The 13,296-nt window shown below is 40.5% G+C and overlaps 2 protein-coding genes across 52 annotated transcripts in view; one reads left to right on the top strand and one right to left on the bottom strand.

Moving 5' to 3' along the window:
• Positions 1-2,879, bottom strand: part of LOC114669315 (ribonuclease inhibitor) — a 137,364-nt gene extending 134,485 nt beyond the window's left edge. For both annotated transcript variants that reach the window (XM_051921744.1, XM_051921743.1), the window contains exon 1: positions 2,709-2,879. In XM_051921744.1, coding sequence (XP_051777704.1) covers positions 2,709-2,779 — 71 coding nt within the window. In that variant the 5' untranslated portion in view covers positions 2,780-2,879. The remainder of the gene's footprint in view (positions 1-2,708) is intronic.
• LOC114645182 (NACHT, LRR and PYD domains-containing protein 3-like) overlaps positions 1-13,296 on the top strand; it is a 913,740-nt gene that overhangs the window by 458,734 nt on the left and 441,710 nt on the right. The gene's annotated exons all lie outside the window — the stretch shown is intronic.

Raw genomic sequence — 13,296 nt, forward strand, 5'->3', positions numbered from 1 at the left:
GCACAAGAACAGGGCAGTGGGATCCATTATATTACACACCGGCGTAAACCACGTGAGGCACCGACATTCGAAGATTCTCAAGGCTGACTTCGCAGCACTAATTAAAGACACGGAAGAGAGGATCCCTTCGGCAAGGATCTTCATCTCGGGTCCACTACCTCTCGTCAGACGATCAAATGAGTACTACAGTTGTCTGCTGGGATTAAACAACTGGCTGAAAGGCTTCTGTGAAAATCAAGACATCGGGTTTATTGACAACTGGGACCTCTTATGGGAGAGGCTGCGTTTCTTCAAGTGGGATGGCCTGCATCCGAATAGATTCAGCACCCGGGTCCTCTCCTAAAACATCGCTAAGGTAATTCGACTGCCTGTTTCTACTCTAAACCCCTTCTGTAATGCTGATGCTTTGCTAAGACGTGATAATTGCTTAGGAAAGTCTTCCGTAAAAGTGCACAACATTAATACTCTAATAACCAATCTCCATGCACGTAAAAAATCTAGGCAGTGCAGCATAAACACAAATAATTTAATTACTATTACTACTTTAGATGAACAATGTATTAAAACTATAAAAACAGATTATAGATTAAATGAAAAATACACACAGAGCGGCGCCAACAAAAATAACTTAGTTTCTGTTCCAAATACCAATACAGTAATGCACATAGAATTCAGCTCTGCTCCTCTGAAACATTAAATATGGCTCTATTAAATGTTAGAGCTTTAACTAACAAGACGTTTTTTATTAACGATCTTATTAGTGATAGAAAAATACATTTTATTGCACTAAGTGAAACGTGGCTTAGCTCAGATGGCGCGACTGATGCTTCACTAGTGAAGCAGACACATCTGATATAGAAGTGCGTGGGATTCTGTCACAGAACATTCATCCATCCATCCATCCATTTTCCAACCCGCTGAATCCGAACACAGGGTCACGGGGGTCTGCTGGAGCCAATCCCAGCCAACACAGGGCACAAGGCAGGGAACCAATCCCGGGCAGGGTGCCAACCCACCGCAGGACACACACAAACACACTCACACACCAAGCACACACTAGGGCCAATTTAGAATCGCCAATCCACCTAACCTGCATGTCTTTGGACTGTGGGAGGAAACCCACGCAGACACGGGGAGAACATGCAAACTCCACGCAGGGAGGACCCGGGAAGTGAACCCGGGTCCCCAGATCTCCCAACTGCGAGGCAGCAGCGCTACCCACTGCGCCACCGTGCCGCCCCAGAACATTCAGACACAAGAATTTATTCAGACGAGAATTGCTTAATAAGAAGCCCTTATTGCTCAAGTAACACTTCAGCTTCACTTTAGTTGTCTCACTTGTTAAGATTTTGAACCCTTATTGCTTATTTTAGTCTTAAACAGCTGTATTCTTGGTTTGTAATTGCTTCTAATTAGCAATACCATGCAAATGACAAAAGAGACCAGCATTTCTCCATTTAGCTTGTTTTCATTTACATCTCTGTGTATTTATCACGCACTATTTGGTTTAATTAAATACTTGGAAGGAAAGTGAAGAGAAAAAACTGAAGCACTGAGAATTACTCATCTGTTTTAGACTTCAAATCATTTGGATGATATCCTTAGAAAGGAAAATAAATCTAGGATATGAGAATGACCTGACATGGCAGAGTTAAAGCGCTAGCAAGCCATTAAATAATTGACAAGGATTGTTTTTTTAATTAAGCAACTGGGTTGGAACAAAAACCTGCAACCACTGCAGCCCTCTAGAACTGAATCTGCCCATCCCTGCTTTATCACAAAGTTAATGAGGTTAAGTGGCTGCTTATTATTATGAATGGTGGGCACTGTTTAATTACTGGGACCTGAGAACTGAATTTTGTTTCTGCACATGGATGTTGGAATGACAATAAAAGTTCCTTGATTTTTTATGTTTTCATTTTTCATTATAGTGTCTCTTTATGTTTACAGATAGTTTGCCTGGCTCCACCTGCTTTGCTGGTGGTCCCCCAAGATGTAGAGCTAACTGCCAATCACCATCAAGGGAGAAGACCGAGTAAAACCTGCAGTCCCCTACGGTTCATTGTGAATGTACTTGTACTGTGATGAGTTTAGTTACATTTGTGACTATTCTTGTGCTGTCGTCATTACTGGAGTTTTGATTTTTTTTACCATTCTTGAATTGTTGGCCTTGGACTCCCTTTGTTGTTTTCAAGCAACTCCTCTTTTGCTCTTTGGAGTTTATTTTGTGCCTTAGATCATTTTTTGTGAAAATAAAACTTTATATTTATAAAGATTTTTCATTGCCTTTTTGGTGACTATCCAGGGTTTGATAGTTCTCCCCTCTTGTGGCCATTTTGATTTTGTTACTTGGGACTTACATGTTTTGGAACTCTCTAGTTCATAACAAGATGATGTGGACAAACTTGAGACCAAAATAAAGAATGGACAACGTGGGATTGTGAGACAAGAAATAAAACAACAGGCTGAACAGAAAGGACAAAAAGAGGAAGAAAGAGACCACTGTGGACAAGGGGCTCAGGGTCACAATGCTGTCTTTAAGAATTTAACAATTAAAGAAAAATCTGCAGCTGTGTCCTCGTCACATCCTGTCCTGATTAAAAACAATGTTTATATGGTGGGTGTGGAACATAAAGAGACATAAAGTCAGAAGAAATAAAATTCAACAAACACACACACATACACACTCACACTTGTTGTTCACTTACTTCAGTTTCTCTAATTTGCAGTTTTCACTCCTCAGCCCCTCACACAGCTGATTCACTCCTGAGTCCTCCATGTTGTTATTGCCACTCAGGTCCAGTTCAGTCAGTCGTGAGTGTGGAGCAGAGAGAGCTGAAGAGAGAGCTGAGCAGCAAGTGGAGGTGAGATGACATGACCACAGCCTGTGGAGATAAAGAGAGAGAGAAGTGAGGACATGTGGACAGAGAGACAGTCAGACCATTCGGTGGTCTCAATAAGTGACATGATGACTACAAGCAGAGCTGGATGCTCAGGTGTGTCACTGAAAAGCAGGCTGCTGCCTGCATTTGAACTGAATCACAATCTGAACTCCACACCAATGCTGCCCTTCAAGGCGCTATATACCTGAAGCATCTTCTGTCTGTCAGGTTACCCTGTGTGATGAGAGGACGTCAGTCATCACACTGGACAGGAGTGTCACATAGCAGGACTGACTTTGTCCTCCACTTGAGTATTCAGATGCACTTCTCTGAGTTGGTGACAGCCAAGTGACAAACTCAGATTTCTGTCCATCATTCAGGGCTCAGGGTGAGGACACAACTGAAATGATTGACAGGAGGCCATTTACAAATGCTAGCCTCTCCAGATGTTCAGTGACAGCAGCTGTAAATCAGTCAGCCTTTATTTTATGGAGTGCTAGTCACAAACTAACAACACAAACAAGAGGACAAATAAACACAAGAAGCACAAAGACAAATAAGCTGACAAGGGAGAGCTGATAGGAGAGGTGATGGGACACAAGAGGACATGACAGTCCAGTCTAGGAGGGACACACAGAAGGTCACCGGCTGCTCACAGTGATGCTCCACTTTGTCCAGTCATCTTCTCTAAGGCCTATCAACCAGTCCCTCTCAGTGTCACTGCGCACACCAGCTGTCACAGGCACAGTGGACTGAAGAGCTTTGGTAGTCAGTAGAAAGTTTGGTCCCTGGACAGGCCTCCGGTCTTCATGGCCACTTAAGGACCAAATTTAAAAAACTGAATAATAAATAAGGCAAATGATAAAATAATAAGACATAGAAAAATCAAAATCAAATGAAGAAAAAAAATATGTTGAGTGTCTCTGTGACATAGTGGACAAATGGAAGCAGTTTACAAATTAGAATTTGTGTGCAAATATTAATGAAGACATTCCAGATTAATAATATGAACAGAGACAAAGCCATCCCCTTTATTTTATAAAGCACCTTTCAATCCAAAGTCACTTTACATGTCCAGCTCTCTCCTTGTATTTTTATGCTGAGCACAGACAGGTGACGTGACTCACTCAGGGTCACACAGCATGTGACAGGCAGGAACTGAACCCGCGTCACTGGGATGTCAAGTGTGGCACCTCAGCCACTGGGCCACAGGACTGGGAATCAGGATTGGCCAAAATGACAGAGGAGGTGGGACATGAGCTGTCAGTCAGTCAATTATGATAAGAAAAGCAAAGTCCATGAATTGAAAAAGGATGGTGAGTTGCTAAGATAAAGCAATGTCTTACTCAGCTTGTGACTAAAGGATTGTCTCGAACAGTATGTTCAATTTTCCGGTACAGAGGAGCATCTCAGTGGTACACCAGTCAAAGATTTAAGAATTTAATTTACTCCTCTTAGCAAACTGACAACCTATTCAGAGTTGGTTCTTGTCTTTTCTCTCATGGTCACAGGACAGGATCCAGCTTTTTGAGATCTTTAACCAAGAATTAATCATGTTCAGATAATGGATGGAAAAAAGTTTAAAGAAGAAAATGTGAAATTTCTTTAATGACTTCATGTCCTCTATGGTGTTGGAGGGGTTTACTAAAAGATATTAGGAGCAGATTAAGTCACCCTAATTATACACCATGGTCTTTAATGACAGTAAAATTAAACTCTAGAAGGATTTGTTACTCACCAAACATGTCTATAGAGGTGAAGAGTTAGTGCCAGAACCTCCATGATGTCTGGGGTGATATTTTTGCCTGACAGGTTAATTGTCTCCAGATGTTCACAGCTACAGCTGGCTAATCCTAACAAAAGAGAAATCACTTGAAGTGTGTTTCCTGGAGAACACTGAAAGGGCACAAATGTTTACTTCAAACAACAACTTAATTCCTCTAATTTGATACTTTTTTATTTCTTTTTTTTAAAATTTTATTGAATTTTTTTAAAATCAAATAACACTCCATACACATAACTCGAGTTTTACAAAAAGAAAAAGGTTTAAAACAAATCAACCCCCACCCCTGAGAAAGAGAGCTAGGCCAGCAGTATAAAACTTTATGCTAGTAAAGACAAATGAACAGATAAAAAAATAAATGGAGTAAAAGAGGGGAGAGAACCTGCTTCCTCGATTTAAATGCTTATTCTAAAATGTTATCGATTAGATCGTGCAGGTTTTGAAAAAGTTCAAATAATATTTAACATCAGTTACCCACTGACTTAAAAGAGGAGAGTTAGGATTCTTCCAGTCGAGCAAAATAAGTCTGTGTGCCAATAGTGTAGTGAAGGCAATTACAGTTTATTTAGTCTTTCTCCACTTTAAGCCCATCTGTAAGAACACCAAACACAGCTGTAAGTGGGTTAGGACGGATTGTGACACCAAGGCTGTCTGAAAGGCACTTAAAGATTTTGGTCCAAAATGATGTAATATGTTGCAGGCCAAAAACATGTGACCAAGTGAGGCCAGAGCTTGATTGCAATGTTCGCCAGTTGGATCTTGCCCTGGAAACATTTTGGACAATTTTAAATGAGAGAGATGCTCTCGATATATAATTTTAAGTTGAATAATTGTATGCTTTGTGCATATGAAGCTGAAGTGAATTCTCTGCATTGCTACCTTCCACTTCTTTTCTGATACGTTGAGTGAGAGATCCTTTCCCATTGTACTCTTGGATCTTTTTTTGTTTGTTTGTTTGTTTTGTTTTTAGATAGACAAGTTTCCAGATTCAATGGGAGATTTTGAAATTGTAAAACATTGTACAATGCAATCTCTTTGATTTATCCCTAGGAAAACTGAACTGCCTCAACAATTTTCCTTGAAGAATATCAAATTTCAACAAAGCCTGTCCATGAGGGACTAAGTTGTTTTGTTCTACTTGTACATGCAACATGACAATCATAAAAGATGCTTCTCACTTTATATGCAAACACAAATAAAAAACTATAAACCAGGCAGACGTTACTTATAACATATTTATATATTTATATAACTTTAACATACACAAATTAAATAAAGTCATACAGTAAAAAGGTCAGCATTCACCAAACAGTTTAGTCAAAGTGATGATTGGAACAATTGCCTTCACCACTATAGTTATTAGAGGATAAGTTTGGTATTTTTCAAGTTAAAGTTATTCCCACACAAACATACTTTCCATGCATTTTCCATGTGAAATTGTATTTTAAAGTTAATAATTTTCTGCAAATAAAAAAAAAATTCTTGCCCTTACTGGTGCTTTACATTGTAGTCTAGGAGGAACTGAGGGAAAGCTTACAAACTTAGTAAATACGTCCATTTCTCAAGTCGAGCCAATTGTTGAGTATTGATCTGCGTCTTGCAATTACACACACATTTTAGTGTATAGGCCTAAGTGTCATTTTTGAACAAAATACACCGAAATTATGCGATTTAGCCATTTAAAAAGAAGACTAGCCATATGTTATACGTAGCTCAGCACTTAGTCTCTCTCCACAACAACCTTTCACCCCAGAGTGACGGCTTCCTCCTGATAGAACAAATTACCATAAATATTTTGTACCACACAGTTGGTTTTGGTTTGATGTACTTCTATATTTATGTGAGAAATGCCATAAAATGAATATTTCCAGATCCCTTTCATTGTCACAAATGCAGAAACACGGAAGGCGCAGACTAACACTCAACAACTGTCTTTGCTTGAAAATTGGATGTAATTGGTAAGTTTTGAAGCTTTCCCTCCATGCTTCATACCCTCCATTGTAAAGTATCAGAGCAGGCAAGTTATTTTTTGAAATGCTTAACTTTAGAACACAGTTTCATGTGGTAAATGCATATACACCATGTTTGTGAAGAAGTAACTTCAGCTTGAAGAATACCAAACTTATCCATTCAGTAACTTGGAAAGATACTTGCCATGTCCACTAATTACGGGCACTATATGAATATAAATGTTTCTTAACACGTACAGTGTCAGAGAAATATTTCATAATTACCTGTGTCCTCAGTGTGTATAGAAATCACTTTACTAGAAGGTCCCACGCCAGCCTCGCACACGGCTGCATATCTCACTTCATACTGGGTAGACTTCCGCAGATCTTTTAAAATGAAGTGCTTTTCATCATCGGTAGTCATCTGCGACCTCCACTCTCCCCGAGTTTGTTCTCGGAACTGCACTAGATACTTAACTGTCTCCTTTGATCCGTAAAGCGGGAGGGATAATTCAATTTCTGCAGAGTCATTCAATACTTTCACTACTTTCGGAACTTCTGGAACTGAAGGGGGCTCGAAGTCTGAACTACACAGCTGCCCTTTACAGTACAAGAGAATTGAAATGCATTCTCGCTGCTGACTACGCTCACAAGCAACCGCAAACTTGGTGGCTTTGTTCTGCTGGTTGCTGCGTGCAAAATCAAGAAAGAGATTTCTCTTCAGTCTTATTTTGTCTAAGCCCATCTGTGAGTGTATCCAGTCATCGCTGTTCTCTGCTCTGTTCTCCATATCAGTACTTCTGACACTTTTTGGGTCTCCCGGTTTAAAATAATTTTCCATTGTGTTCAGTTTTTTACTGTCATTGTTTAAAACCTTAAAATTGAAACTCACAATGTACTCAATGTCTGGTTTTAAAATCAAATCCTGTATTATATTCATATTCTTGGTGAACAGTGATACATTCTTGTCTTCCATATCATTAATCAGGGATTCAATCAACGTAATATCTTTTTGCAATGAGCATAGCCAGGCCTCTAACTCGTGCTGACTGAAGGGGGACATTCCGTGTGTCTCAAGCATTTCATACAGTGACGTTTCCTTTTCTGTCCCTGCCCGTATTGATGGTAGAATCTCACCAAGCTTCCTTTGAAAATTCTGTTTATATCTCCCAATCGAAGTTTTGAATTTACTGATTTTCTTTTCTAAACTAGAGAAGCTCTTGACAGTGGAATTTGATAAAAGATTATCACACATCAACTCTGACTCTGATAAGAAGTCCAGCAGACACTCTACCTGGGTGACCAAGTCAGTGCTGATCTCATGCACAAGCCTGGCAGCACTGGAGTCCAGCAAACTGAGAGGGTAAAGCCACATAGTGATGGGCACTGCATGCTCACCATCTTCACCTAGGAAAGTCGGAAGTTTCTTATACACATCTAGGGCTGTTAAATATTGAACTGGAAGATTAGGAAGACGGAAATCTCCATGGAACGTGCATCGAATTTTTTCAGCTTCATTTTTTTCTTTATCTGACAAGTCAACTGAACCTTCTTCTCCAAAGGTGAGAGCTGGGATTTTGCTGACAGATGTTTTTAGGTGATTTGCAATGGTCTGAACAGATTCATTATTAGAGACGTCTCTATCAAACACCATGAAGGCCCGAGCTCCGTACAAAATTGCCGTAATCACATGAGTCGCCGTCCCCTGCCTGAACACTTCTTCATACGTGACGTTGTTTCTACTGAGCTGACTCATTGTCAGCTGCTTAAACACGGTGGTCATGAAATAATTCAGGGTCACCCTCACTTGATTCTTGGAGAAGCTGCTGTTGTTTAGGTATTTGGCTGAACCGCCAACTTCCACAAGGCCACAGGCAAAACTTCCCCTCAGCGATACGTTTATATCAAGCGCCTTGGACTTATCAGCCAGAGAGCTGGAGGTCTCCAGTGAATACTCAGTGTGAGGCTGGGCTTGAACACTGATGTCTTTCTCCAGGTCTGATTTATTCCAGAGAGTCACACCTATGGAATAGAATAAATTCATTTTTACACTCTTATGCATTCATTTTTTAAAGTATATTTTATTCTTTATGAACACTACAGGGCACTGTCACTCCTCTAACCAGACATACAGACACTGACTACATGAGTTAAAAAACACCAAGAATTTATTTATTTCCTTTATATTCTTCACAGTGCCCTCCAAGCACCACAGCCACACAATACTCAATATTTCTCTCTCTCTCTCTCTCTCTCTCTCTCTCTCTCTCTCTCTCTCTCTCTTTTTCCTCCACACCTCCCAGCAAGCGTTGTCGACCTCTTCTCGACTCAGGCTCATTCACTGGGTGCAAGGCCGCTCACATGACCTGCCAGCAATTCTGGGCGAGGAACTTGTCTCCCATTGTCCTTCCATAACACCCCCTGGCAGCACCCATGGCACCCAACAGGGCTGAGATACTGAACTCCAAGTCCCGTGGGTACCCTGTGGGAATCCTGGGCACTGGTGTGCTCCAAGGAAGCTGCCATCTAGCATCTCAGGGGAGGCAGTGCCTTAAAGAAGCTGCCTTACCCCATCCTTCCATATTTTGGTTGTCCTGGCCAGGTTGGACTGACAGCAGTCCCTTGCATCTTCTTCAGTTTCTCTTAATTTTTATTATTAAATCAATAATATTATTCCTCTCAATAAGTAATTAATGCTGCCTCATTTGTGAAGTGACTGTTTAAAGTTTGCTTGTCCTTCACTTGTATTCATGGATTTTCAAGGAGCACTCACAAACCCAATTGGGGTCCTATCAACAGAAATACATACATATACAGTGGAACCTCAGTTCACGACCATAATTCATTCCAAAACTCTGGTCGTAATCTGATTTGGTCGTAAACCAAAGTAATTTCCCCCATAGGATTGTATGTAAATACAATTAATCCATTCCAGACTGTACGAACTGTATGTAAATATATTTTTTTAAGTTTTTAAGCACAAATATAGTTAATTATACATATATATAATGTAAAAACATTGAATAACACTGAGAAAACCTTGAACAACAGAGAAAACTAACACTGCAATAGTTTGCACTATAGTGCTACGAACCGCTTGCTAAAAACACTTTTTTAATGAGTTTTAAGCACAGGGAAAAAAATGAACATTTGAAAAATCCGTAATTTAATAAGAAGAAAAGAAAAGTAACATTGCAACAATGCAGGCTACGAACCGATCACTGTAAACAGAAGTGAAAACAAAAAGAAGCCCAGTGCATTCTTTAACTGCCTTCTCTGCCTTATGCGTCCAGCCCCCTCTCTCTCTTGCACGCCTGTGTGTGTGTGAACGTCTCTCGCGAGCCTGTGTGTGTGTCTCTCTCTCTCACGCGCCTTTGTGTGTGTGTCTCTCTCTTGCACGCCTGTGTGTGTGTGTCGCGCTCTCTCTCTCTCTCTCTGGCTCCCTCACTCGCTGTACAGGGAATGGCGGAGTGGTGGCTCTGAGGCTAGGGATCTGCACTGGCAATCGGAAGGTTGCCGGTTCGAATCCCGTAAATGCCAAAAGGGACTCTGCTCTGTTGGGCCCTTTAGCAAGGCCCTTAACCTGCAATTGCTGAGCGCTTTGAGTAGTGAGAAAAGCGCTATATAAATGCAAAGAATTATTATTATTATTAATGCACAGGGAGAGACTGAACACGTGCGGAAATCATTGGCGCGCACAAACCGAAAGGGAAACTGGCTTGTTTATATACCGAGTGTGTGGTCGTGAACAGATGCAAAAGTTTGGCAAACTTTTTGGTCGTAAACCGATTTGTATGTGTTCCGAGACATTCGTCAACCGAGGTTCCACTGTAAGTGTAAAGGGGATCTGGGGAATATTTAGCTGTTGGAGAATACAGTGGAACCTCGATTCAAGACCATAATTCGTTCCAAAACTCTGGTCGTAATCCAATTTGGTCGTAAACCGAAGTAATTTCCCCCATAGGATTGTATGTAAATACAACTAATCCGTTCCAGACCGTACAAACTGTATGTAAATATATACTTTTTTAGTTTTTAAGCACAAATATAGTTAATTATACCATAGAATACACAGCGTAATAGTAAACTAAATGTAAAAACATTGAATAACACTGAGAAAACCTTGAACAACAGAGAAAGCTAACACTGCAATAGTTCGCACTATAGCACTAGGAACTGCTCGCTAAAAACACTTTTTTTTTAATGAGTTTTAAGCACAGGGAAAAAAATGAACATTTGAAAAATCCGTAATTTAATAAATCACCAAGAAAAGTAACATTGCAACAATGCACGCTACGAACCAATCGCTGTAAACAGAACTGAAAACAAAAACAAGCCTTGTTCACCTTATGCGTCCAGCCCTCCCTCTCTTGCTCGCTCGCTCTCTCTTTCGTGTGTGCATGTGTCTCTCTCACGCGCCTGTGTGTGTGTGTCTCTCTGTCGCGCGCCTGTGTGTGTGTGTCTCTCTCGCGCGCCTGTGTGTGTGCCTCTCTCTCGCGCGCCTGTGTGTGTGTGTGTCTCTCTGTCGCACGCCTGTGTGTGTGTGTGTGTGTCTCTCTCTCACGTGCCTGTGTGTGTGTGTGTCGCGCTCTCTCTCTCTCTCTTGCTCGCTCGCTCGCTGCACAGGAAATGCACAGGGAGAGACTGAACATGTACAAATTGAAAGGGGAACTGGCTTGTTCGTATACCAAGTGTGTGGTCGTGAACAGATGCAAAAGTTTGGCAAACTTTTTGGTCGTAAAGCGATTTGTACGTGTTCCGAGACGTTCGTGAACCGAGGTTCCACTGTACTTGTACTAATGAAATTTTAAGTAGTGATCAAAAGAAAGCATCATTTTAGTAGAGTCTTGAATCCATTCTAGCATCATTAAACAATTTTACAGCATACTTGACTTTTTGCACCAGTTCCTAAATAGGGTAAGTTTTTTTTTTTTTTTGCAGGGCCAAATGCCGATACCTACAGGGCTCAGCTGAGGGGGAGCAATGTAGAGAAGAGAGGAGAATGGGTATCCCAGCTGCGAAGGAGGAGGTTTCTTATCCGGATGGGAGACCAGAGTCAAATGACATATGGAGTGGCTGGCGGGATGTAAAAGTAATTTTGTGTGTGGATGGCACGATATAATTCCATTTTTCATACATCATGGGCATCATGTATAAATGGTGCGTACGCACAAAAATGTTGCGTAAGCCTGTTTCCATGTTCAAATCGTGATGTATAAAACCTTAACTTGGTGTAAAGCCATGCACATTTCCACGGTAGCTCATACCCTAGCGTATGCAAGTTCTGTGCTTGGTTTTGCAGACTGGCGGCACCCAGCATCAAAGCAGTGCTGATGTTCATGTGTGGTTACCCTTTCTTTTTTGGATCCATATCCCTGACACGGCTTTATAAATACACTGAAATTAACCGCATATTGTTTATTAGTTTAATGCATCTGATTGCAATTAACCTGTAACAATACAATGGTCCAGGGAATGGCCAAACTATTCCAAATACCATAGCTGCTTTAGTGTTGTTACTCTCACTGCACCTTCTTTTTCTTCTTTCAGCTGCTCCTGTTAGGTGTTGCCACAGCAGATCATCTTTTTCCATATTGCTCTCACTGCACCACTTGGAGCAGCTGATCAGAAAGAGAATTATTGGTATACAGCATCAAGCACATGCTACCTTAGCCATGCTGTCTATTGAACTGCACTCACACGGTAAACACTTCAAAACCTTTCCTGTACAGACCTCACGGTTCAGAAAGTTTCATCCCAGGAACTATAAACGCACTCAATCAGTCCATCAAGTGCTCCTTGTAGAACTGTTAGTACTTATTAGTACAATCACCTCACTGTAAACTTGCACTACAGTTATAATATTGCACAACCTGAGCCACTTTATAAAGTGCGTATTTACATATGATGACGATATCATTTTTTAAGATGAAATGCAGCAAAGTATGTTTATTATATTATACAGATAAAACTTTAACTTCATTTAAATAATCTATATTGTTAATAATTAAACATGTAAGGACACAATGTCGCTGCGCTAGCAAAGATCTGATGCTCCGTTCATGGATTGTTCCTGCCTCGTGTGGTATGCTTGAAGGGACTGGCGCGACACTGGAAGGATAGAATAATTAAACATGTACTACGAAGATATTTCAATGTTCCTTAAAAGTTTTGAAGAATTGGCGTTCTAAGCTTACAGATGGCTTAACGTCTATTACAGAGCTGATTGAGTGGTGATTGGTTACTTGGATAAAGAAAAGTAAAGACAGGAATTGGGGCTTAGTACATTTGAAAGAGAAAGCACCGCAGCAATAAATTATTTCATCGAAGGTCACGCACAATCAGTGCGCCACCGTGTTCCCATGATTAATAACATGCTTTAACTCCTATCATCATGAAAATGATATCAAGTATACATCTCAATATTTTAATTTTTCAGAGAGCTGTAATATTATGAATGTAATGGATTCTGTGTCCTGTCGGAGGAAGAGAAAGCCCGGAAGCATGTAGTGATTCACATATAGAGCACATAGAAGATCAAATACAAAACAAAGCATTTAACGTGCCACTTTAGTTATGATGGGATTTGAGAAACTAGTAAATTAACTAGTAATTTAAGATGAAGTTTATGATGTTCTATAATGACAAAATAAACTACGTGATTAAATTGGAAATTTTGAGA

The sequence above is a fragment of the Erpetoichthys calabaricus genome (assembly GCF_900747795.2).
Source record: "Erpetoichthys calabaricus chromosome 1 unlocalized genomic scaffold, fErpCal1.3 SUPER_1_unloc_22, whole genome shotgun sequence".
Classification (NCBI taxonomy): Eukaryota; Metazoa; Chordata; class Cladistia; order Polypteriformes; family Polypteridae; genus Erpetoichthys; species Erpetoichthys calabaricus.